General features: G+C 44.9%; 1 protein-coding gene across 5 annotated transcripts in view; it reads left to right on the forward strand.

Moving 5' to 3' along the window:
• Positions 1–23,392, forward strand: part of ARHGAP6 (Rho GTPase activating protein 6) — a 502,460-nt gene that overhangs the window by 465,202 nt on the left and 13,866 nt on the right. For all 5 annotated transcript variants that reach the window (XM_036305304.1, XM_036305305.1, XM_036305307.1 and 2 more), the window contains one exon: positions 12,491–12,588. In XM_036305304.1, the coding sequence (XP_036161197.1) occupies positions 12,491–12,588 (98 nt within the window). The remainder of the gene's footprint in view (positions 1–12,490; positions 12,589–23,392) is intronic.

Below are 23,392 nucleotides of genomic sequence, written 5' to 3' on the forward strand. Positions count from 1 at the left end.
CCAGAAACCTGCTTTCAGCCAGCCGGGATCTCAGAGCTGGAGTTGAAACAGTGTTTCGATTATAGAACCCAAACAAACCAGATACTTGCTTTCAGCAGCTGAGGCCTAAGAGCTGGAGCCAAGCCTCAGAGCTAAAGCTGGCCCAGAATTAAAAAAAAAAAAAAGAAAGAAAAAAAGGACAGGTTGGGAGCTTCAGTCACCCGCCAGCCTGAAAACAGCCCTCAGCCCCTCAACCAGACTGGCCAGGCTCCTCAGTGGGGACCCCCACGCTGAAGGGGGTGTGACCAGCTGCAAACAGCCATCATCCCCTCAACCACGCTGGCCAGGCACCCCAGTGGGGACCCCCACCCTGATCCAGGACACCCTTCAGGGCAAACCAGCCAGCCCCCACCCATGCACCAGCCCTCTATCCTATATAGTAAAAGGGTAATATGCCTCCCAGCACCGGGATCAGTGGAGCCGCGAGGCCTCCTGGCACTGGGATCAGTGTGACAGGGGGCAGCGCCCAAACCCCCTGATCGCCCTGCGGCTCTGTGTGTGATAGGGGGCGGGACCACAACCTCCCTATCCGCCCTGCTCTGTTCATGACAGGGGAAGGCGCCCCAACCCCCTGATCAGCCCTGCTCTGTGCCTGATAGTGGGGAGCTCCCCAAACCCCTGATCGCCCTGCGGCTCTGTGTGTGACAGGATGTGGCGCGCCAACCCCCTGATCAGCCCTGCTCTGTGTGTGACAGGGTAGAGCCATAACCTCCCCATCGGCCCTGCCGAGTGTGACAGGGGGCAGCGCCCAAACCCCCTGATCCGCCCTGCTCCGTGTGTGACAGGGGGCGGTGCCACAACTCCCCTATTGGCCCTACTCTGTGAGTGACACGGGGGAACTCCTCAACCCCCTGATCAGCCCTGCTCTGTGCATGACAGGGGGCAGCGCCCCAACCCCCTGATCGGCCCTGCTCTGTGCGTGACAGGGTATGGAGCCCCAACCCCCTGATTGGCCCTGCTCTGTGCATGACAGGGGGTGGCGCCGCAACCTCCCCATCAACCCTGCTTTGAGTGTGACAGGGGGCGGTGCCCCAACCCCCCAATCAGCCCTACCCTGAGTGTGACTAGGGGTGGCATCGCAACCTCCCGATCTGCCCTGCTCTGTGCATGACAGGGGGCGGCGCCCCAACTCCCCAATCGGCCCTGCTCTGAGCCCGACCAGGGGCTGCACCTAGGGATTGGGCCTGCCCTCTGCCACCTGGGAGCAGGCCTAAGCCAGCAGGGCGTTATCTCCCAAGGGGTCCCAGACTGCGAGAGGGCACAGGCCGGGCTGAGGAACCCCCCTCTACCCCCCCCCCAGTGCACAAATTTTTGTGCACCGGGCCTCTAGTCTAATATATAAAAACCTAGGGTGAGTAACGACCGAAGGCTCAACCGACCAGAAGTCAGTCCTGCAGTCAGTGCTGGGTTGCCGTGGACGTACATCCCCCGAGGATTGCCCGATTGGAGTGGGTGCAGGCTGGGCTGAAGGGGAACCCCCTTTCCCCAAGCATGAATTTCATGCACTGGGCTACAAGTACTGTATATAAGAATGTTAAAACAGAATCATTCGTATGTCTGGAATGGATTCATTCAATTTACATATATATGTAATGGGAAAAATTACTTGGTTTTCTTTTTTTATATTTCTATTTCAAAAGAGGAAGGTAGAGAGAGAGAGAGAGAGAGAGAGAGAGAGAGAGAGAGAGAGAGAGAGAGAGAGAGAAGGAGAGAGAGAGAAAGAGAGAGGAAGAAACATCAGTGATATTAGAATAATTGATTGGCTGCCTCCTGTACACCCCAACTGGGAATTGAGTGCACAACCCAGGCATGTGCCTTTGACCAGAAGAGAACCCAGGAAATTTCAGTCCACATGCTGATGCTCTATGCACTGCGACAAACTGGCTAGGGCTGATTATGGTTTGTAAACAAATCACTTCTCAAACAGCTTTATGAATGAAACTAAGTTCAAGAAGTGAGGTTCTACTGTATTCATGTCTTTATAAGATTTCCTTACTTTTACTTAATGTGCTGTTTCTGCCCCAGGATCCCATCCAGGACACCGTATTAAACTGTAACCATCATGTCATGCCTCATGGGCATCCTCCTGGCTGTACAGTGTTCTGGCCTTTTTGTTTTAGAGAATCTTAAACTTTTGTTTGTTTGTTCTCTACATTAAATCCTCAGATGTTATTGATGTTATAGTTGAAAGGTGGTTCGCTTTCATCAAGCTCTTCCTGCTTCCTCCACCCTCAGCCCCTGGCAAACACCTTTCTACTCTGTGTTTCAACGAGTGTGACTGTTTCTATGTTTAATATTCACATAGAAGGGGTGGGGGTGCTTGTGTATCTGTGTGTGTAGAGCATCTTCCTTATCCACTCATCTATTGATGGACACTTACGTTACTGACCTTGGCTGTTTGAATCATGCGGCACATTACTTAGTATTTTAAATGTATTAATTGAATCCCAGAGAACTAAATACCCATACTTAAATTTCAGTGACTACATGAATTATCACACTTCACTCCAACACCTGGCTCTTCCCAGGTTGCATGTGGGGTGTGTATGTGTGTGTTTCCTGGATACACTTCACTGATTTTCTCCACTACTCTCCTCATATTTATTTCTTTTTCTTCCGGAGAACCTCAATCCTAGTCAGTACCTTCATGGTTATTGAATGCTCCATGGCAGGGACTGAATTAATCGCTTGGATTCGTCACAGGGTGACAGGGACGTCTCGCTCTAGAACCCCGAGGATGAGGATCATGTGCCTCTGTGTGTGTGTGTGTGTGTGTGTGTGTTACTGTGGGGGGAGAGAGAGAGATGGGGGGGGGGGGCGGAGGTGGGCAGCGAAGGCAGAAGCGTTATGCTAGCTCCCAGTGCATCTTCTGCTTTCCGTGTGTGACATCAGCATACCTCGTAGTAAGTACTCTTCCTCCATGAGTGAGTACCGCACGGACGTGTATACTGAACAGGCTGTCCGACCGAGCTCCATAGAGAAAGGGACCAACAACTGCTTAAGACGCAACAAGTGTTCACAAGGTAAACACAGTGGCAGTCCCATCTGATTGTGGAACTGAGACATATGATTCAATCTGAGAGTCACAGGTATGTCCAGGTTGGGAAACATGATGGCGGACTACTTGAAGGAGGCCTCCTGACACTCTGTGTTCATTTGCTAAACTGACTAATTTGCAGAGCTAGATGTGGTGAAGATACTGTCTACAAAGATATGAAAGATAACAGGACTGGAGACGTACCCTACTGAGTACCCAGGGAAAAGTGTATTACATCTCTAAAGGTGAAGGTTAACTGTAGCTACAGTCTGTTGAAATAGGTACTGAGTAGAACATGTCAGTCCAGTACTTTGCTATGACTGCTAATGATTTACCAGTTTGTTTGTGTAGAATCAGTAATTTTAATACTATCAGATATGGATCCCTAATGGGTGTGACCATGACGTAAATGGCCTGAAAATTCACACTGAGGCACCAATCATACTTCTCAGGTAAGAGCAAGTTTAATTTGGCTGTTAAATTCAGAAACAGCAGGAACAATTATAGCTTCTCTAACTAGGTCTTATATAATGGGTGTCTATGTGAGAAGGTGCGGTTTTCATTTACATTGGGTCCTTTTTTTAACAAGCATGAGAGGTGTTCTTTGATAAGTAGAGAGGAAGGTCCCCAGGGTAACATTTTGTCAAGCCGATGCTAAGGGCAGAAGATTTATTTTACTATTCATTAGTTCAGATTGCCATTATGCACTAGAAATATTTTAGGTCAATAGGTGCTCTGACTATGGGAAATTGAGGCAATACAATTGTTCTAATGGTTAAGTTTAGACATATTTGTATCTATTTTATGATCAGAAACTCCTTTTCTATCACCTTCTGCAAATGTTGGCTGGACAGGAAAGAGAAAGGAATGAGGCTTGAAGCTGTCAATAGTCTAACATCTAAAATGGAAATCATTATTACACACTGCCAACCCTCACACAACACCGTTCCCCATCACCCCTACCACCACCATCCCCCCGATGCCAAACACAAGCAGAAACAATAACTTCTTTTCTTCCTTGCCAGTATGATAAAGTGTTAAGGAAAAAATTCATCTTCAGTCTTCACCTTGTCCTTCTTCTCCATGTCTGGCCAGCTATGAAATGGCTGGTCTGGTGCCCAAACTAGTAGAATTCACCGTACCTCCCTTCTCACATACCTGCCCCCTCCTCTGCTCCCTCCCCATCATCGGAGAAAACACAGAAATACAAACACATTTGTTTTATACACACGTGGTATTTATTCAAGGAGACCATTCATGTTTTGGTCTCATAATGTCCATTTCTTAAGCATTTTTCATAGAGAGGCTACACATGCTTAAGGGTCTTCTTCTGGTGGCGTCTGGGCATCACTCGTGGTAGAACATTCCGGCACTTCTTCTTCGTCTGGTGGCTTGCTCACTGGATGTTTTCGTCCCTTCCTGTAGCGAACTACAATTCTGTACTTCTGTCTGCCTCTCTCCTTCTTCTCTTTATTCAGCTTAAGGACTGAGATGAGCATCTTCACTATCTTCCTTATCTAGTTGGGAAACAAGTTAAACACAGACAGACATTGGCTTTGGGGAAGAACTCGGGAAATGGGTGGGAAAAGGGCTTGTAACAGACTGACAGTGGATTGAATGAGGAAGCGTCTGTGCCCAAAAAGCACAAGGCCAGTGTCTTGGGTGAGGAATTATTGGGGAAGGGGAGGCATATGAGTAGGGCAGTCTGACCTTCTCCTTTTCCTGGTCATCGAGTGGGGAAACGCACTTCACATTCACTTTTTTTCTTGAAGGTTCTTCGCCCATCCTTGTGGCTGGAGTCGGATTCGTTATCTAAACTAGTCTACACTCTTCTTAGTAACTGGCTTTGTTTTCGAAACAGGCCCTACTCCAAGGGAGGGTCCTGGCCCCTATATATACTCTCCAGGACAATGAGGAGCCACACCCCTCAGCTCTGATTGGCCAACAGTCAGGGGTTGCCATGGCGAGGCTGACATCACAAAGCCTCAGCTGGACCATCCAGGAGGGGGAGGCGGGAGAGGATGCAGAGGCCTCAGATGCTCTGGTTAGAGACAGGGGAGCTCCCTCGACCCTCCTAAAGTTTTTCCCAGACGGACCTGTCTCCCCCTCATGTCCTCTAGTTCAATGACTGTCCAGCATGTGGCAGGGAGGTGGTGGTTCCTCTCAGCCATTTCCCATACGCCCCCATCCTTTCAGTGGTCCCTTCTACTATCCCCAGATAGTACCATTGCCTAGTATGTTGTGTGTTGTTTTAATGGATGTTTCATTTTAGAATGGCCTTAGATTTACCAAAAAATTGTGAAGGTATTACTCGTATATCCCATACCGAATTTCCCTTGTTACTAATATCTTACCTTGGTCTGGTACAACTGTAACATGTAGTGAACCATCAGTGAAACAGTTACAGCAAACCTCAGTTCTCTAACATCTCCAATATCAAACAAGTTGGTTCTAGACGTCGTTGTTCAAGGAAAAACTGTACCAGTTGTGGTATAAAACTTCAGTTCTTGACCAGACAACGCTTTCATGCTGATACCCCTACCTGACACAAAGCATCTCTCATGCAACAAACAAAGGAGAGAATGTTTTTGTTGCTGGCCACATCTGATTGGCACAATTTTAAAACATGCAGAAGCCATCGAGAGCACCAATGTTGGTAAGGGAGTGAAAATGCTCACCAAACAACAATTACAGGCAATTGAAGAGGTAGACAAACTGTTGTGGAACGGCATGAATGAAAATGGCATAACTGTAATGTTGGTGCTGTTATGAATCGTCATGTAAATATCTGATATGCAGGATGGTCTTAGGCAACCCCTGTGAAAGGGTCGTTGGACGGCCAAAGGGGTCGCGACCCACAGGTTGAGAACCGTTGACCTGGACAAAAGTAGCAAAGGCAATATACAACATGAAACTAAATAATCCTGGGTTACTTTTTATTATTTATAACCATTTCTACAACATTCATTATGAATCCATTGGGTGGAAAACACCAACATGGCCTGTGTCCTGAAAGCATAATATTTATTAAGTGGGTGAAGGGTCATGGGTTTACAGGTAGGGAATTCAGGAGAGAAAAGAGTAGAGAAGCAAAGGGGGAAAGAGAGGCATTTTTTAGGAAGCATTTAACTGCACAGAGGAGAAAAAGCAACTGTAAGTGAATGAAAACATCAGGATTTATTATCTTGCATAATCAGAAGCCCAGGGGGATAAAGCTTTAGCAGCTTACTCACACTTCTACTCTCTCTGCTCTTCCATCTTCCGCGGCAATATTCTGCAGTCATTTCCAGCCTCTCTTGCAGCCACCATCACCTCTAGTGATGGAGGTGTTTCCTCTCCTATATCTCTTTGCAATATGAAGGGGAACCTTTTCCAAAATCTCCTGCAAGACCCACCTTGGGGTACCTTGGTCAGGATTGACACACGTGATCTTGCCCTAGCTACAGAGGAGGCTAGCTGACAGAACTACAACCTTAGGACAAAACTACAACCTCTGTATCAGTTCCAGATAGACAAGTCAGATAATCCCTGACTTCTGGAAATTTATCTTCTAATGTTGTGACCAAACCCAAAGACTTGAGGTCTGATGGAAGAGAAGGAACCAGAAGGGAGAGGCTACACAGAGTTTGGTCTTAAGACCATTGCAGTTGAGGGGCCAAGAGGTCACAAAATGGCCCGGCTGGTGTGGCTCAGTGGTTGAGTGTCAACCTATGAACCAGGAAGTCATGGTTCGATTCCTGGTCAGGGCACATGCCCGGACTGTGGACTCGATCCCCAGTAGAGGGCATGCAGGAGACAGCCAATCAGTGATTCTCTCATCATTGATCTCTCTCTCTCTCTCTCTCTCTCTCTCTCTCTCTCTCTCTCTTTTTCTCTCTCTCTCTCTCCCCAACTATGAAATCAATAAAATATATTTTTAAAAAAGAAGTCACAAAATATAATTCTAAAAATTCAGGGAAGGTTAGGAGCAGAGACATATCAAGAGAAAATCCTATAACTTAGTTACCCACCAGAAGTGTTAAGCAGAAGAGGAGAACATGATGCTTCTCTGTGAGCACACAGGGTAAGAGGCAGCAATGAGTTAGTCAAGGAGGAAATTGCAAAGCAAATATTGGCCATCTCCAGGTTATCTGCTTGTATTTCATTTTATTTTAAGTGTTTAATTTATTAATTATTTTGTCTATTTCTAATAAAATATTGTAACTCTAAACCTCTTTACAGTTGGTAAGGGACTTTCAAATCTGTTAGCCCTTTTTAAAAAAAATATATTTTTTATTGATTTTTTACAGAGAGGAAGGGAGAGGGATAGAGAGTCAGAAACATCAATGAGAAACATCGATCATCTGCCTCCTGCACACTCCCTACTGGGGATGTGCCCGCAACCCAGGTACATACCCTTGACCGGAATCGAACCTGGGACCCTTCCGTCCGCAGGCCGATGCTCTATCCACTGAGCCACACCGGCTAGGGCTTTCTTAGCCCTTTTGATCCCCGTAACACCTCTGTAAAGGATAGATAGGATGTGCCTGGTTTTTCAGATGCTGGAACAGAATTCTACAGAAGATGGCTCATGTGCCCAACTTTACATTCATTACAAGCAGCAGAGCCAAAGCTGGACCTCAGGGGCTATCAACTCTTATTCCTAATTCCTTTTCCACACCATCCTAACTCCTGAGAAGGAATGCATATGGGAACAGCCTACCTGGCTATTCCTTGCTGTGAGCTCTTGTTTCCTATCAATCTATTCCTTTTACTTCTGTTTCTGGATTAAGTGTCTAAATTAATAGAAAATGAATGCTCATCCAATTTAACTCAGCAGTTCGCTTGAAACTGTTATTAAATAAGCGGCAGTGAAATGTGCAAATATATACAAAAATTAGAGGGATTATTGGGAAAACAGTAGTCGATACTGTTGGCGGAATACTAACTCAGCTCCAGGTATCATTTCAAATTATTTATACTCATTTTCCCACTGGCCCCGATTTTCTGAACCATTCCTTTTTTAAAATTGATTTTAGAGAGATGGAAAGGGAGAGAGAAACACTGATGTGAGAGAGAAACATGGATCGGTTGCCTCTTGCATGCGCCCCGACCAGGATCAAACCCGCAACCTTGGTATGTGCCCTGACATGGAATTGAACCTGCGACCTTTTGGTGCACGGGACAACCCTCCAACCAGCTCAGCAACCTGGCCAGGGCCATATTAATCTTTGAAGCTTCTTTAAATCATTTTGTAACAAGATGAGCTATAAATAAATTAATTAAAATAATGGATTATGTACACTGTGGTCAGCCTTACATAATAATAGGAAAATATTAGCTACCCTTCTTGTGGTGCATGGATGCATGTTTTTTAACTATGTCTTTTTATTCATTTGTAAATAGTGTCTCCAAGCCAAAATGGTATCCTGGGTCTTTTAGAAAGAAACTATATAGATAGACTTATAGCACTAACCCTTCCTATTTGCATTAGTTACCAAGTAAAAGTCACATATAATACATAAAACAAATCTCAACAATTACAATTGGTTTGCAATCAGGCCTAGTTGAATGAGTGAAAATTTTGAATTGCAGGGTAGTTTAACAAAATTTATGGAAAGTTATTTTTTATTTTTTTAATATATTTTATTGATTTTTTTTTTATAGAGAGGAAGGGAGAGAGATAGTTAGAAACATAGATGAGAGAGAAACATCGATCAGCTGCCTCCTGCACACCTCCTACTGGGGATGGGCCCGCAACCAAGGTACATGCCCTTGACCGGAATCAGACCTGGGACCCTTCAGTCTGCAGGCCGACGCTCTATCCACTGAGCCAAACCAGTCAGGGCAAAAGTTATTTTTTAAATAATGAAACTTCCTGTTAGCTATTCTAATTATGTATCCAAGTTAATTTACTATTAGACCCACCATATACTCTGAAAGAATAAATATTGTGATACCACTATTCAGAAGGACATGCATGCTAGTTGCTTATTTTTTGGTAGGAATGGATCGGTGCTTGGAGCAAAAAAATTTACTGCCTGGTCTAAGCATAGAAATTTTAAAATTAAACTAACTGGATGAAAATACACATATATTTAATAATTTGCTCATGTAATTTTGGGCCTCTATGATTTTTTGCTTTGCTATTCATTTTTTTTTTAAACTGAGTACTCTCCTCATTTTCCCTTTCTTCTCATTTTAGGTATTACCTTTTGGAAAAATTGATATGAGCATGCTTATCTGTTGGTCATGTTATTTGAAAAATTTACAGCAAAAATTCAGTCCTTTTATTTGTTTAATTTATTCAATGAAGTAAGAGAATAGGATCTCTCAGCCTTGACCTAAAAGTCCTGTCCCTTTCCTTCTTTCAGTCTTATTCCCAGGCCATTGCATGTGGTCACAGAACTTTAAATGCCATCTGTGTGTGTCTCCCAAATTTCTATGTCCAGCCCAACCCTCCCCCCGGGACTCCAGGTCTTTATTCCCAATTGCCTACTAGATCTTTCCTTCATTCAGATGCCTCACAGGCCTCTCACCCTTATCACTCCTAATCTTGACCTGGCCTCTTCCTCCTATAATTCTCTAGACCAGTCAATGGCAACTCCATCCTTCCGGGTGCCTAGGCCCAAAATGTTGACGTCATTCTTTCTTCTTTTCCTTCTCCTACTCCTTCTCTCTTTTTCTCTCTCCACCCACAAATTAGCTAATGCCATCATCTCTGTCTGTACTTATCTCCAAGATCCAAATCGTTCTCATCAGCTCACCATTCTGGTGCAACACCCCAGCATCTTTCTAGATGTATCAGCAGTCCCTATCTGCACTTCCTGCTTCTCTCTGGCTTTCCCGCAATCTATCATCAACTCAGCAGCCAGAATGATGACAATTCATGTTAGTCCTCTGCCCGCAACCTCCAGTGGCTCCACCCACTTAGACTGAGAACAGAAATCCTTATGAGACCCGTAAACTCCACATCTGGCCTGGCTACCCGCGCCACTTCCTATCGCTGGCCTCCTTCCTCTCACTCTGTTCCCACCTCGCTAGCCTCCTTGCTGCTCCTGATTCCAGATCTTGCTGATTTTTTCTCCCTTCTGCTTGGAATGATTTTCTGCCATTGCTTCATCAACTTCGGTTCTCTGCTAAAAGTCAGGTTCTCTGTGGCCTGACTATACTATTTAAATGGCACTCCTCTCCCTAGAATTCGCCATCTGCCTTTCTTAGCTTTGCTTTTCTCCATGGGGTCCGTGCTATGCTTTGTTTGTTTAATGTCAGGCTTCTCATATTCATTGTCAGCTTCTAAGAGACGAAGATTCTTGTCTGTTTGATTTGTATCTGAATCCCAGGTTCCAGTGCTGGGCAGTCAGTGAACATTCACTGAATATTTATGTATTGAATTAAAGGAAGGAGGTGGGGAAAGGACAGAGGGAGAACATTGTCTAGGTTACACTTCACCCTTGAGCCCTTGAGCGTAGAGTTGGGGAACAGTTGTTTCTCCAGAGGGAACTTAGGGTAGAACTGTTGGAAGAAGAGGGAAATGGGGGCTGGAAACAGATGACCACTCCAGAGAGACAATGCGGGCTTGAACTTGAATCATTGCAGTTGGAATGGAAGACAGAGGAAGGAAGGAACGGGCATCATGGAGATGAGATCTCCTGACTCTGAGCAGGGAGGGGAAAGGACACAGAGAAGCTTGAATGCGACCCAGATGTTGCATTTGTGAGACGAGGGTTTGGCAATGGCATTAATAATGATTCAGGATAAAGTAGGAGGAACAGATTTATGAAAGAAAGAAACTGTTTTGTTGCTTTCTCATCCCTGTTTTCATTAATAAAATTATTTCCAGCTTCTCAAAACTCAAGAAGAATTGAGTTCTGCAAGAGGCAGGAGGCAAATTCTCCCACCAACCACTTATTCTCTGAAGACTTGCCCCCACAGTTCTTAAGAGTCTTATCTCCAAGCCCACATCTGAGAGAATCAGTCTGAACATTTTTCTCTCAATAGTTTGAATTTCCTTTGGTTGAGCTACCAGCATCTACAGCATAGAAACCCATTAGAGCCGAGTTCAGTCTTTTCTTTTTAAAAAATATTTTTATTGATTTCAGAGAGGAAGGGAGAGGGAGAGAGAGATAGGAACGTCATTAATGAGAGAGAATCATTGAGCAGCTGTCTCCTGCACGCCCCACACTGGGGATCGAGCCCGCAACCCTGGCATGTGCCCTGACCGGGAATCGAACCGACCTCCTGGTTCATAGGTTGATGCTTAACCACTGAGCCATGCCAGCTGGGCCAGTATTTTCTTGTAGAACATTTCCATGTGAGTGATTTGGGATCATAAGGCCATTTTCTAATGCACTGTAGGTTAGGCTTGGAAAAACATGGGACATCCATCTATAGCAGTGATGGCGAACCTATGACACGCGTATCAGAGGTGACACACGAACTCATTTTTTGGTTGATTTTCATTTGTTAAATGGCATTTAAATATATAAAATAAATATCGAAAATATAAGTCTTTGTTTTACTATGGTTGCAAATATCAAAAAATTTCTATATGTGACACAGCACCAGAGTTAAATTAGGGTTTTTCAAAATGCTGACACGCCGAGCTCAAAAGGTTCGCCATCACTGATCTAAAGAAATCTAGTGAAGGCCTTATCAGATAATGAAGCAAGAAATGTAACTGTTAATGGGCGAGGATGCAAGAAAGGCGTGAAGACAGGCACTGAATAATAAAATGGCATGTGCAGATGTAGTAGTCTGCATTTTTTCAGTGTTTGCTATCTGCCAGGTACTGTTCGAAGTCCTCAACATATAATAAGTCATTTAATCTCCACAGCAACTGTTTGTGGTGCATACTATTAGTATCTCCATTTTACAGGTGAGGAAACAGACATGTAGGAAGGTTATGTATCTGGCCGAAGGTCCCACAGTTAGCAAGTGGAACTAGGACTCAAACACAAGCAGTCTGGCTCAAGGACCTGTCCTCTTAATAAACTGATGACATGTTCCAGAACTGCCCAAGACAGTTGTCATTTATGCCTATTGTCTGGGCATAAATATAAATATGAACCCTAGAAAGCGTCCTCACTTGGACAATAAATTACGAACACCATGTCTCTGAACTACAGTCTTTTTCTGATTCAAAGCCAAGAAAAATCTAGTCTGAACAACAGAGGTAGCCAAGGGATCAGACTGTCTCTCCAGTCATCAGTGAAGTGACAATTTGGACTCAATATGACTATTTGGTAATCATCCAGTTTGCCCTAAGAATTCAACTAGCTGTCAGGGTTGGCGTCGACTTGGTTTTAACCAACCAGTCATTCTGTTCTCTCACACTCTGAAGGCTGTGTTTTCTGCTCTAATGGAGCTGCCAGTGGCATGGCTGGCCTCTTTCTGGAATGGTTTTATTGATGCCTCAACATTCGGCCCCTCCAGGTTCCCCCGGATCTGCAGAACGAGGTGCTGGTCAGCCTGCTGCAGACCGACCCGGACGTGGTGGACTATTTGCTCAGAAGAAAGGCCTCCCAGTCCTCGTGAGTATGCCAGTTCCTCCAGCCGCTTGGCGATTTCTCTTTCCATTTCGGAAGAGTTGGAAAAGTTTACATAGCCCTGACCGGTTTGGCTCAGTGGAGAGAGCGTCGGCCTGCGGACTCAAGGGTCCCAGGTTCGAATCCGGTAAGGGGCATGTACCTTGGTTGCGGGCCCATCCCCAGTAGGGGGTGTGCAGGAGGCAGCTGATCGATGTTTCTCTCTCATCGATGTTTCTGACTCTCTATCCCTCTCCCTTCCTCTCTGTAAAAAAATCAAGAAAATATATTTTTTTTAAAAAAGAAAAGTTTACATAACCACGCAGGGTGATTTGAAGTGGCATTTTGACAACTGGCGCAGCTGATCAGTCCACCTCACTAGACACTGCTTCGGCCCCACCGATCCACTTATTGCATTAGGGACTGCTTGACAGGATTTTTTTCATTTTCATGTTTGGCTTTTTGTAGTCCCTTGACATCCTTTGGACTGTGTTTAACAGCAAAAAAAAAAAAAAAGCACCAAGTCCCTGGCAAGAAGCTCTAGGGGCTGACTAGGAGGCACATGAGTGATTCTCCTTGCAGAATTCTGATAACTGTTCTTAGGGGCCCGTACGGCTGAGCCTGCCTGCGTCTGACATGTGTAATTTACCAGCACGAGTGACGCATCACCAAACCGCCAGACAGGCCCCAGCCCAGGCCCGGGTGCCATTTGAAATTAGCGGTAGGCACCGTCTTGACTCCCCCGCCCTCTCTCGCTGGCATCCTTTGGATAAAAATACACGCTGGGCTCCACATGCACCGTAGTTGCAATGAGTCAAATGCAAGCCGTGCTGTGGGCTGCTGTGCCACCATTTTTGCCCCAAACCAGGAGCACTGGAATTTTACATTAGTCAGATTTTCTGATTCATTGAAACCATTTGCTACAGGGGCAGAGGATATGGGGGTATTGAGCACTTGTCAAATCCAGTTAAGGGGTAATAGTGCATCCATTACCAGGAGCGATGTTGCCACCATGACCCCCAGCCTTACATTTGTGACAGAAAAAGTTGTTGCCCTAGCCCAGTGGTCGGCAAACTGCGGCTCGCGAGCCACATGCGGCTCTTTGGCCCCTTGAGTGTGGCTCTTCCACAAAATACCGACTTCTGCGCATGGACCACGAAGTTTCAATCACACTGGACGTGTGCACCCGCACGTGGTATTTTGTGGAAGAGCCACACTCAAGGGGCCAAAGAGCCGCATGTGGCTCGCGAGCCGCAGTTTGCCGACCACTGTCCTAGCCAGTTTGGCTCAGTGGCTAGAGCGTCAACCTGCGGACCAAAGGGTCCCGGGTTTGATTCTGGTCAAGGGCACGTACCTCGGGTGCAGGCTCTTCCCCAGCCTGGGCCCTGGTCAGGCGAGCAGGAGGCAAGCCGCCGGTGTGTTTCTCTCACATCGATGTTTCTCTGTGGCTTTCCCTCCTTTCCACTCGCTCTAAAAAATCAATGGAAAAATATCCTCAGAGGAGGAATAACAAAAAAGGAAAAGTTGTTGTTAATCTCTCATGAAAGTATCATTTATGCTGTGCTTTTAGTCTACGAAACTTCAACAATTCTATAACACACTTTCCCCAATGTTTTATCATCTCTGACGTTGAGATTCACCCTGTAATCAATGGCATGTCCTAATTTCATTCATAGCATTTTTTCTTTCTTAAATGTATATAAAATAATGGTATGTCCCTGTGGTCGGCAAACTGTGGCTCGCGAGCCACATGCGGCTCTTTGGCCCCTTGAGTGTGGCTCTTCCTAAGCCTTAGGAGTACCCTAATTAAGTTAATAACAGTGTACCTACCTATATAGTTTAAGTTTAAAAAATTTGGCTCTCAAAAGACATTTCAGTCATTGTACTGTTGCTATTTGGCTCTGTTGGCTAATGAGATTGCCGACCACTGGTCTATCCTATTCAATGATATCTTAGAAACATCAACACATGTGAAAGTGTCCCTTTATGCTGACGCCAAATGTGATGTGTTAATTTTCCTTTAAAACTACTTCATATACAAAAATCTTATATTCTTGAGAGAAATTTGGTGAAAAGGAATTCTGCGCTGCTCAGACCTCCTTGGTTCCTGGGTCGTTACCCTAATAGCCCTGCTAAACCCAGCTGCCTGTCTCCTGCAGAGCCGGGAGCAGTTTTAATTGGCCCATCCTTTCAAGTGCACTTTGGAAAAGCCTTCTCTGTGCTGATCATTATCAGGCCTGTGGCGGAAGGAGGACATTCTGCCCAATTCAAGGCCCAAGAGGTGCGAGCGAATGAAAGCGCCCTCCAATTACACAAATTGGCTGGCATTTCATGGTCTTGCTTTTCACATCAGAGAATTAGGTTCACTTAAAAATTTCCTAGAATCGGAACTGTCATCCAGGTAGAAGTTCTCATTTGAAAGATCACATGGCTTTTCTTCACAGTGTAGCTCGCATCACCAGAATTTTAATGAACTCGCTTGCTTCCCTTCTCCGCGCAGGAGAACGTATCAGAGGGCACGTCTACTTGCGAATCGCTCATTAAGCTGCATTTGTAACATTTCGTGGCTACTCTGCGGGGGCAGCTAGAAAACACACCTAAAACAACCCCTGGTTTTGACTCGCCAATTTTCTGTTGTTATATGGCATTAGACTTTGAAGGATGGTTGATAAATAGTTATTTTTATGTGTTTTTCGAGTATGTTCTTTGCATAGAAATGCCAGGAAATGAACCTTTTATTCTTTACTCTAGCGTCTTCTTTTCGCTATCCCTGTGAAAATGGGGATTGTAAGGTCGGGGCAGGCTGACCCTAGAGCAGCGGTTCTCAACCTGTGGGTCGCAACCCCTTTGGGGGTCGAATGACCCTTTCACAGGGGTCGCCTGAGACCATCGGAAAACACATCTATAATTACATATTGTTTTTGTGATGAATCACTATGCTTTCTTGATGTTCAATTTGTAACCATGAAATTGGGGGTCACCACAACATGAGGAACTGTATGAAAGGGTCGCGGCCTTAGGAAGGTTGAGAACCACTGGTCTAGAGCAAGATCTTAGGTGAGTGTCAGGCTCCAGGGCAAAGGGGAGCTCGCGGAGCTCTGTGCTTGGCAGAGGCTGGCATTATCCAACAGGAAACATGGAGAAGCCTTCTTAAGGAGGAGAAGAGTGTTTTTCTCTTCCACGTACAGACCAAGACACAGCCCAGAAAGTCGATAATGATGGCATAAAGGGAAAATACATAAATTAATAAATAGACATTTCTATTTAATGGCCTTTTGAGGCTTGCGAGTCCTATCCCTCAAGCTGCAGGTAGTCTGTTCCTGCCTTACATGCTTCTCAGACTTTCCTGCGCATCCAGGTCAGCAGGGATCTTGTTAAAATGCTCTTTCTGAACCGGTAGGTGTGGGGGAGGGAGTCTGAGAATCTGGTTTCTCGCAAGCTCCCAGATGATGCTGTGATCCACACTTTGAGCAGCGAAAGCTGCAAACATCAAGACGTGTTCTGGACTTCAGGAGCTCACAGACTTGTAAAGGGTGTCCCAAAATTCACGCAAGATTTGAATTTTGCGTGAGCATTAACAACAACAAAATAAAAGCCTAATTTTACTTGGTTTATTGAATCAGATTCTAATATCTGTTGCCCTTTGATGTCAATCCCTTCAATTTGATAAGCATCACCAAGTACCAATTATGGCCCAGGAGCAGGGACAATGAAGACCAATGAAGACCACAGCTTTGCGTCTGTGCCAGCAAAGCCATGGAGGCCATTGACCCAAGGTGCTGTTCCTTACATAACCCTAGACTATATACTTTATGAATCAATAACAAATTTACAATTTTTAATTATAAACCTGTGTTTTCTATCAAAATTACTTCTTGCGTGAATTTTGGGACACCTCTTAGAAGGAGGCCAAGGGTCAAAATAATAGGAGGCGTGTGATTAAAGATGGCACGGAGTACAAAACGAGATGTGCTGGGCCAGCGGGGCCCAGACTTGCCTGTCCAATCGGAACCACCCGGGAGCTTGAAGAACAAGTCCGCTCGGGCACCACCCCTAGAGATTCTGACTCGTTTGTTCTGGAGAGAAGTGTGGACATGGGGATTTTTAAAAACTCCCCAGGTAGTTCTATTGAGCAGCCAGGGGTGCGAATCTCTGGCTTAGATCCACCGCAATAGACACGACATAGTTTCTGTCACAGGGGGTGAATTTTGACATTGAAAGGGGTCTTTGGGTTGACAAAGGAAGGGAACCAATACTCCACACCATAAATCCACGATAATGCAGGACCGCAGTGGTAACGAATGGTAGTGACCCAGCTGCCAGATGGTGCTGGCTACCTTGGTATGTCAATTATCCATCAATAGCACAGCCCTGAATGGAATAACATGCTTCTGACAAGCTTTGGATGCAGAGCCAGAGGGCCTGAGTTCAAGTTTTTGTTCCACTGCTATTAGCTGTGTGGTCTTAGATGAATAAATTCATCTCTCTCTCTTTCTCAGTTTCCCCATCTGTAAACTACAGATAAAAACTTTTAAAAACTTTATAGAGTTGTGCTATTAGAATAGTATATGTTTTTAGTTTTTTAGTTTTTTTGTTTAAATATATTTCTTTATTGATTTCAGAGAGGGAGAGGGAGAGAGAGATAGAAACATCAATGATGAGAGAGTCATTGATCGACTGCCTCCTGCATGTCCCCTACAGGGGATCGAGCCCACAACCCAGGCATGTGCCCTTGACTGGAATCGAACCCAGGACCTTTCAGTCCACAGGCTGATGCTCTATCCACTGAGCCAAACCGGCTAGGGCAGTATATGTTTTTAAATAAATGCTACTGATTACTATCATGTCACTTCAAGTTTCACCATTTTCTTCATGTACAACTACTTACCAAAGACGTGGGCATCACTAGATTTTACCTTGCTACCCAGCAGATAGCAACCTATGAAGGCAATATGGCATAAGAGAGACTCCATCCAGGTTGTTGTGTGCAGCGTCTAAAGGCAGCCCACCACCCTAGTTGTTTTGGCTCAATGAATAGAGCGTTGGCCTGCGCACTGAAGGGTCCCGGGTTTGATTCAGGTCCCTTTGTTGCTGTTTTTCTTCTTGAAGCTTCTGTTCTTTGCCACCAGTTCACATATACCTAAAAAAAGGCTTCAGATTCCTGTGCCCCACGTGAGAACTGCACAAGATTTGGAGTGGAAAAGTAACTTTTCAAAAGAGTGTAGAACCAAGAAAAAGAACAGATTTATTACAACTTCTGTCTTGAAAGATCAAGCACTCGGTGGTGCTTGGGAAGTTCCTGTTTTGTTTTGGTGGGAGTTTTTCTCTTCTTGATGCAACAATAGAATTGGCGGAGTGAAAGGAGGATTCATTATTTTTCTCCTGCTTGTCTGCTTACATTTTTGGCGTTGACTGGAACAGAATGCCAAAGGGAGAAAAGACATTTCTATTACTAACAATGAAGACTTTAGGCTTTAAAATTGCTTGTCTGGTATATTCATTAGAATGATATGCTCTTTTCTTCAAAGATACTTAAACTAAAAGCCCCTCCTTGGATTTAGGGATGTAAGGAAATGGGGAATGATAACGGAAGGTTATCAGAGGACAGGGTACGTGGAATGCAGGCATTTGCAACAGAACAAGGTGTCATATCTGGGCTGGGACCAGGTTGAGCAAAGGGAGGCAGGCACTCACCAAGGTGCAAAATTGAAGGGTATGCTAAAAAACTCACTCACCAGATAAACAATATTGAGCCCTGGCCAGTGTGGCTCAGTGACTAGAGCATCGGCCTGCAGACCGAAGGGTCCTGAGTTCTATTCTCGGTCAAGGGCACATGCCTGTGTTGCGGGCTCAATCCCCAGTAGGGGACGTGCAGGAGGCAGCTGATCAATGATTCTCTCTCATCATTGATGTTTCTCTCCCTTTCCCTTCCTCTCTGAAATCAATACAAAAATAAAAAGATAAACAATATTGAAATATAATATTTTTAAATCAAAGTTAATGCCAAATATCTCTGATGAACAAAATATCAAAAAAAATTTAAAAGACTACTGCCAGGCCAAGCTAATACTGGAGCCTGAAGCAAAAGGTACCCTGTCTTAAATGAAAACAAGTCATCAATAATGTTTTATGAATATACTTCTTTGTTTATTTTATTTTCAACTGAGAGAGTTGCTCTATGTGAAAATTTCTCTGGACCAAGTACCAATCTTAAATAATTTTTAATTAAGTTAACCCAAATTAAAATAATGATAAGATTTTGTTTGGGCATATATAAAGCTTTTAAACTTAATATAATATTGTAACTTGTACCTACCTTTCCATTTTTCAACTGTTTTAATGTTCTGGGAAATATTCATCATTAAAAATTAAATAAAAACATATATACCTCTACAGTATACAGGGCTGAGTAGAGCATTTTCCCTACTGTATACTGGAAACAAAATCAAAATAAAACAAATTGAACTGCATTTTACATTTCATTGTATTTAATCTGTTAGCGGCCTTCACAGAGTTTTTACTGAAATTGCCCCTCACCCCCTCCAACATAGCAAAACCAGTGACCAGCCAATCAGGACCAGAGGTTAAGACCCATAGTTGGCTTAAAGGATAAAATTTCAGAACTGGAAAGTAATTTTTTTGTTGAGTTAGATGTTTCTCCTATTGAATAATAACTATCTTCATGATATGGAGGAATATTAGGCCTTCTCATAATTTAAAGGCAACACATGTAAATTATCAAATAAATATTTACTTTAATCTTTCAGTGATTGTCATTCAAAAGGTCTTCTTTCACAAAACCATGGGTGTTCAAAGATGGACTATAATTTCTGTTTTCCTTTTACTAGGATTTGTAAAGATCAAAACAGTTCTCAGGAAATTTTCAGAGACAAGAAATTGGGCTTTACCAGTAGAGCAATGAATCTTATTGACGGGCAGTAGGTGGTGATGTCAACTGTCATGTTCCATTCCTTGGAAATTATGAAGCGTAAAACACACACACACACATGCACACACACACACACACACACACACACACACACACACCACCACCACTCCATTCCAGAAAGCCTTTTTATCCAATTACAGGAAAAACCTATATGGAATAGAGAATCCCATGATGGAAAATTCCAAAAAAGTATAAATGTACCGTCTGTGGAAAGGCAATTTAAGATGGAAGGAGAGAATTTATCATATCACCTCTTTCTTCCAGCACCTTCCTGTGCTTCACAGCTCCTTTACAGACTGGAAAAACATCGATTGGGAGATGTTTAATGAGGCATACTAGAAATGAAATGAATAAAGTCATCATTGTTTTCTCTTTACCTCTCATCAATTCTTCCATGTGCCAGGACTGTTAGGAAGGACTTAATAAAGGGTGTCCCAAAATTCACGCAAGAAGTAATTTTGATAGAAAACACAGGTTTATAGTTAAAAATTGTAAATTTTTTATTGATTCATAAAGTACACAGTATAGGGTTGTGTATGGAATAGGACATCGGGTCAATGGCCTCCACAGCTTTGCTGGCACAGACGCAAAGCCGTGGTCTTCATTGGTCTTCATTGTCCCTGGTCTTCATTGGTCTTCATTGTCCCTGCTCCTGGGCCATCATTGGTACTTGGTCATGCTTATCAAATTGAAGGCATTGAAATCAAAGGGCAACAGATATTAGATCTGATTCAATAAACCAAGTAAAATTAGGCTTTTACTTTTTGTTGTTGTTGTTGATGCTCACGCAAAATTCAAATCTTGCGTGAATTTTGGGACACCCTTTACAAGCTAGAAATGAGTGCAGCAATTTCACCAAAGCCCTGGGCAAGTTCTAATGCCAGGGAGCTACTTTCATCTCCCGGTAGGGAGTTTGGGTCTATGTCTGCTTCTCCTCGGGGCAGGCTGCCTTTGTCCCTAGGATTCTGCGTAAGGGATGCTTTGCAGAACTGAGTTTGATTCATGGGAAAATCCCCCATCAATCCGGAGCTGCTGTGGCAGTGGATTCCTTTCCCAGTACCATTCATAACGCCTGAGATGGTTCTGTGCTTTGCTTCCAAAGACTGAGGTTTATCAGTTGAGCCATGAATGAAGCCAACGCAAGTTTGCAATCTCCACGGATGTTTCTCACTGGCGTAGCTCCTCCAGGAGCTGGGTCAGCCACATCCACTGATTGAACCGGAGTTTTCCATTTATCCACAGAACGAGTTCTGTGCCTCCAGCTGCAGGGCAGGCCTGCCCACAGTGCCCTGCCGGTGTGTTTACACCCTGACATGGAGGGACCAGCTAAGGGTGAGAAAGCGATTCACTCTCCATGTCCATCTCATGCTTCGTGGATTAGCTGAGAGTAGCCATGCATGCTGCGGATGATCCTGGGGTTGGCAGGTCTCATGAGGAATCCATCCATTCATGGGAGCAAGCCCATGTCAACGGGCAACCCATCCACCAGATTTCCAACCTCAAACCCATCACACCCCAAGACATACAATGAGGCCACTGTCTTTTAAACTATTCTCATCTAGTGAATCACTGGTTAGGGTCAATATTTTATATAAATTAATACATGAATATTTTATTGCCTTCACTTGGAGCACTGAAGTTCAAATTGTCTTCATGGAGTGGAATCCTCTTAGAGGCAAATCCTGGAGAAGACATTGGTGGCTGCTTATCTTATGTTTTCAGAGATCCCCAAACGGAAGTCCTAGACTTTTCTTCCAATAGATTTAATGCTAAAGCAATGAAATGACACGAAAATTTCCTAAAACTCTGAGCTGCCTATGTTGTAGGGAGAATCCTGAGGTGTGAATAAAATAGTTTTCATTGGTGGGCTCTCATGTGGAGAGACAGGTCTTGGATTAGGGGTTCTTAGGCAACTATGGCCACCATCTCACTGACCCCAGCTGTGGTCACTTTGATGGCTTGACTTAGGAGAATGTACGAGAAGGGCAGAGAAAGACAGGCTGGCCTCTCCTGTCCCCTTCTCACCTTAACACGTTCTGATCAATAACCAAACTCCATTCAGTGATCTGGATCCTGCTGACGGAGCTCACTGGCCTGGGCACACTCTCCCTCCTTTACTCAGCTGTGGTCCCAATCACCTCAAGGTCAAGACCACTCCATTTACCCCCCCTGCCAGCCAGTGCAGAGGTTTGGGCCATTATTTGTGGTGTCTCTCCTGATTTGGCATAGTAGATCCTTGACCCGCGGTCGCATGTATAGCTTGAGGAAGAGAAGGTTGGTTTGGTATCCGAGGTTCTCAAACTTCTCATGCATCAAAATGACCTGGAGAGCTTTTTGCAATACAGTTTGCTAGCCCCATGTCCAGACAGTCCCTTTCGGTAGGCGGTTTCATGGCAGGGAGGTGGGGGGGCAACCTGTACAGTCGCACAGGACCCCACACTTAGAAGAAGCCCACGTTTGGCTTAAAGATCTGCTCTCACCATCATGAAATTCTTAATTATTTTTTAACTTGGGGCCCTGCCTGTTCATTTTTCACTGGGCCCCATATAGTATAGCCAGTCCTGTCAGTAGGCCTAGAATGGAGCTTGAGAACTTGCATTTCCAACAAGTTTCTTTGCAGAGTCAGCCCAAAAACAGAGGAAAGGGACAGTGGCTCCACCTCCTCCTCTCTCACCCCGCTTGATAAGATCCAATCATAACCATGAAAATGGAGGAAGAAAGAGTGTCGCAGTTTCTGTTATTTTTGTTACGATTATTATTATTGTTCTTGTTTTATTTTAACCAAACTGAATGTTCTCATGAAGCATGCTGCCCTTTCAGTCCCCCCAACAATTAATGTGGGTATGACTTCCCTGTCTGAATGTCCGTCCAAAAAACAATTTATTGGTGCGACTTGAAAAAAATATATAAACTGGAACAATACTGTGGTAAGTAATTTGAGAAACTGGGGACAGGAAAACAGTGAAGTGAGAAGATAAGATGCAGTTGGGGTGTGAAACACACAGACACAAACCAGAAGCTCCAGGACACCAACTCAAGGGGAGCCCCAATTCCACAGAGCCTTTTAGCACTCATTGCAAAGTCAGATACATTATTATTACACTAGAGGCCCGGTGCATGGATTCATGCACAGGTGGGAGCCCTCAGCCTGGCTGGCAATGGGGGCCAATCGGGACCATCTTGCCCAGTCCCGATTGGGGTCAGCCAGCCAGAGGGAGGGACCGTGGAAGGTTGACCACTGACCACATAGTGACTGGTCATTCAGTCGACCAGTTGTAACAATCGCTTAGGCATATATATATCCTATATAATAAAAGGCTAATATGCAAATAGACCAAACGGTGGAACAACCGAACAGCCGGTCACTATGAGGTGTGCTGACCACCAGGAGGCACGCACAGAACATGGCAGGCATCGGCCACGGCGGAATGGTGGAGCAGGTGAGCAGGGACGCCAGACCAAGGCGAGGCTCTGGTCGCTGTCATTGGGGTGAGCCTCTGGTGGTTACTGAAAATTCTTTGCTCCCGTGCGCCACAGTCCCGCCTGGCACTCACACCTGCTGCTGACACTGGCCCTGCTCGCACCAACTGCCGACGCCAGAGCTGCCACTCACACCCGCTGCCAGTGCCTGGCGCCAGCCCCTATCGCTCAGCACTGTCAGCGGGTGCGAGTGGCAGCTGCCGGCCCCAATCACCTTTCAGGGCTTCTCACCTCCCCCTGCTCCTGAGAGGCAATCAGGGCAACAGCCGCCACTCGCACCTGCTGTCGGTGCCAGCCCCAATCGCTCCGCACCGTCAGCAGATGCGAGCAGGGCTGGCACCATCAGCATGTGGGAGCCACAGTGGCGGGAGTGGGGCTACT

The sequence above is a fragment of the Myotis myotis genome, unplaced genomic scaffold, assembly GCF_014108235.1.
Source record: "Myotis myotis isolate mMyoMyo1 unplaced genomic scaffold, mMyoMyo1.p scaffold_m19_p_4, whole genome shotgun sequence".
Lineage (NCBI taxonomy): Eukaryota > Metazoa > Chordata > Mammalia > Chiroptera > Vespertilionidae > Myotis > Myotis myotis.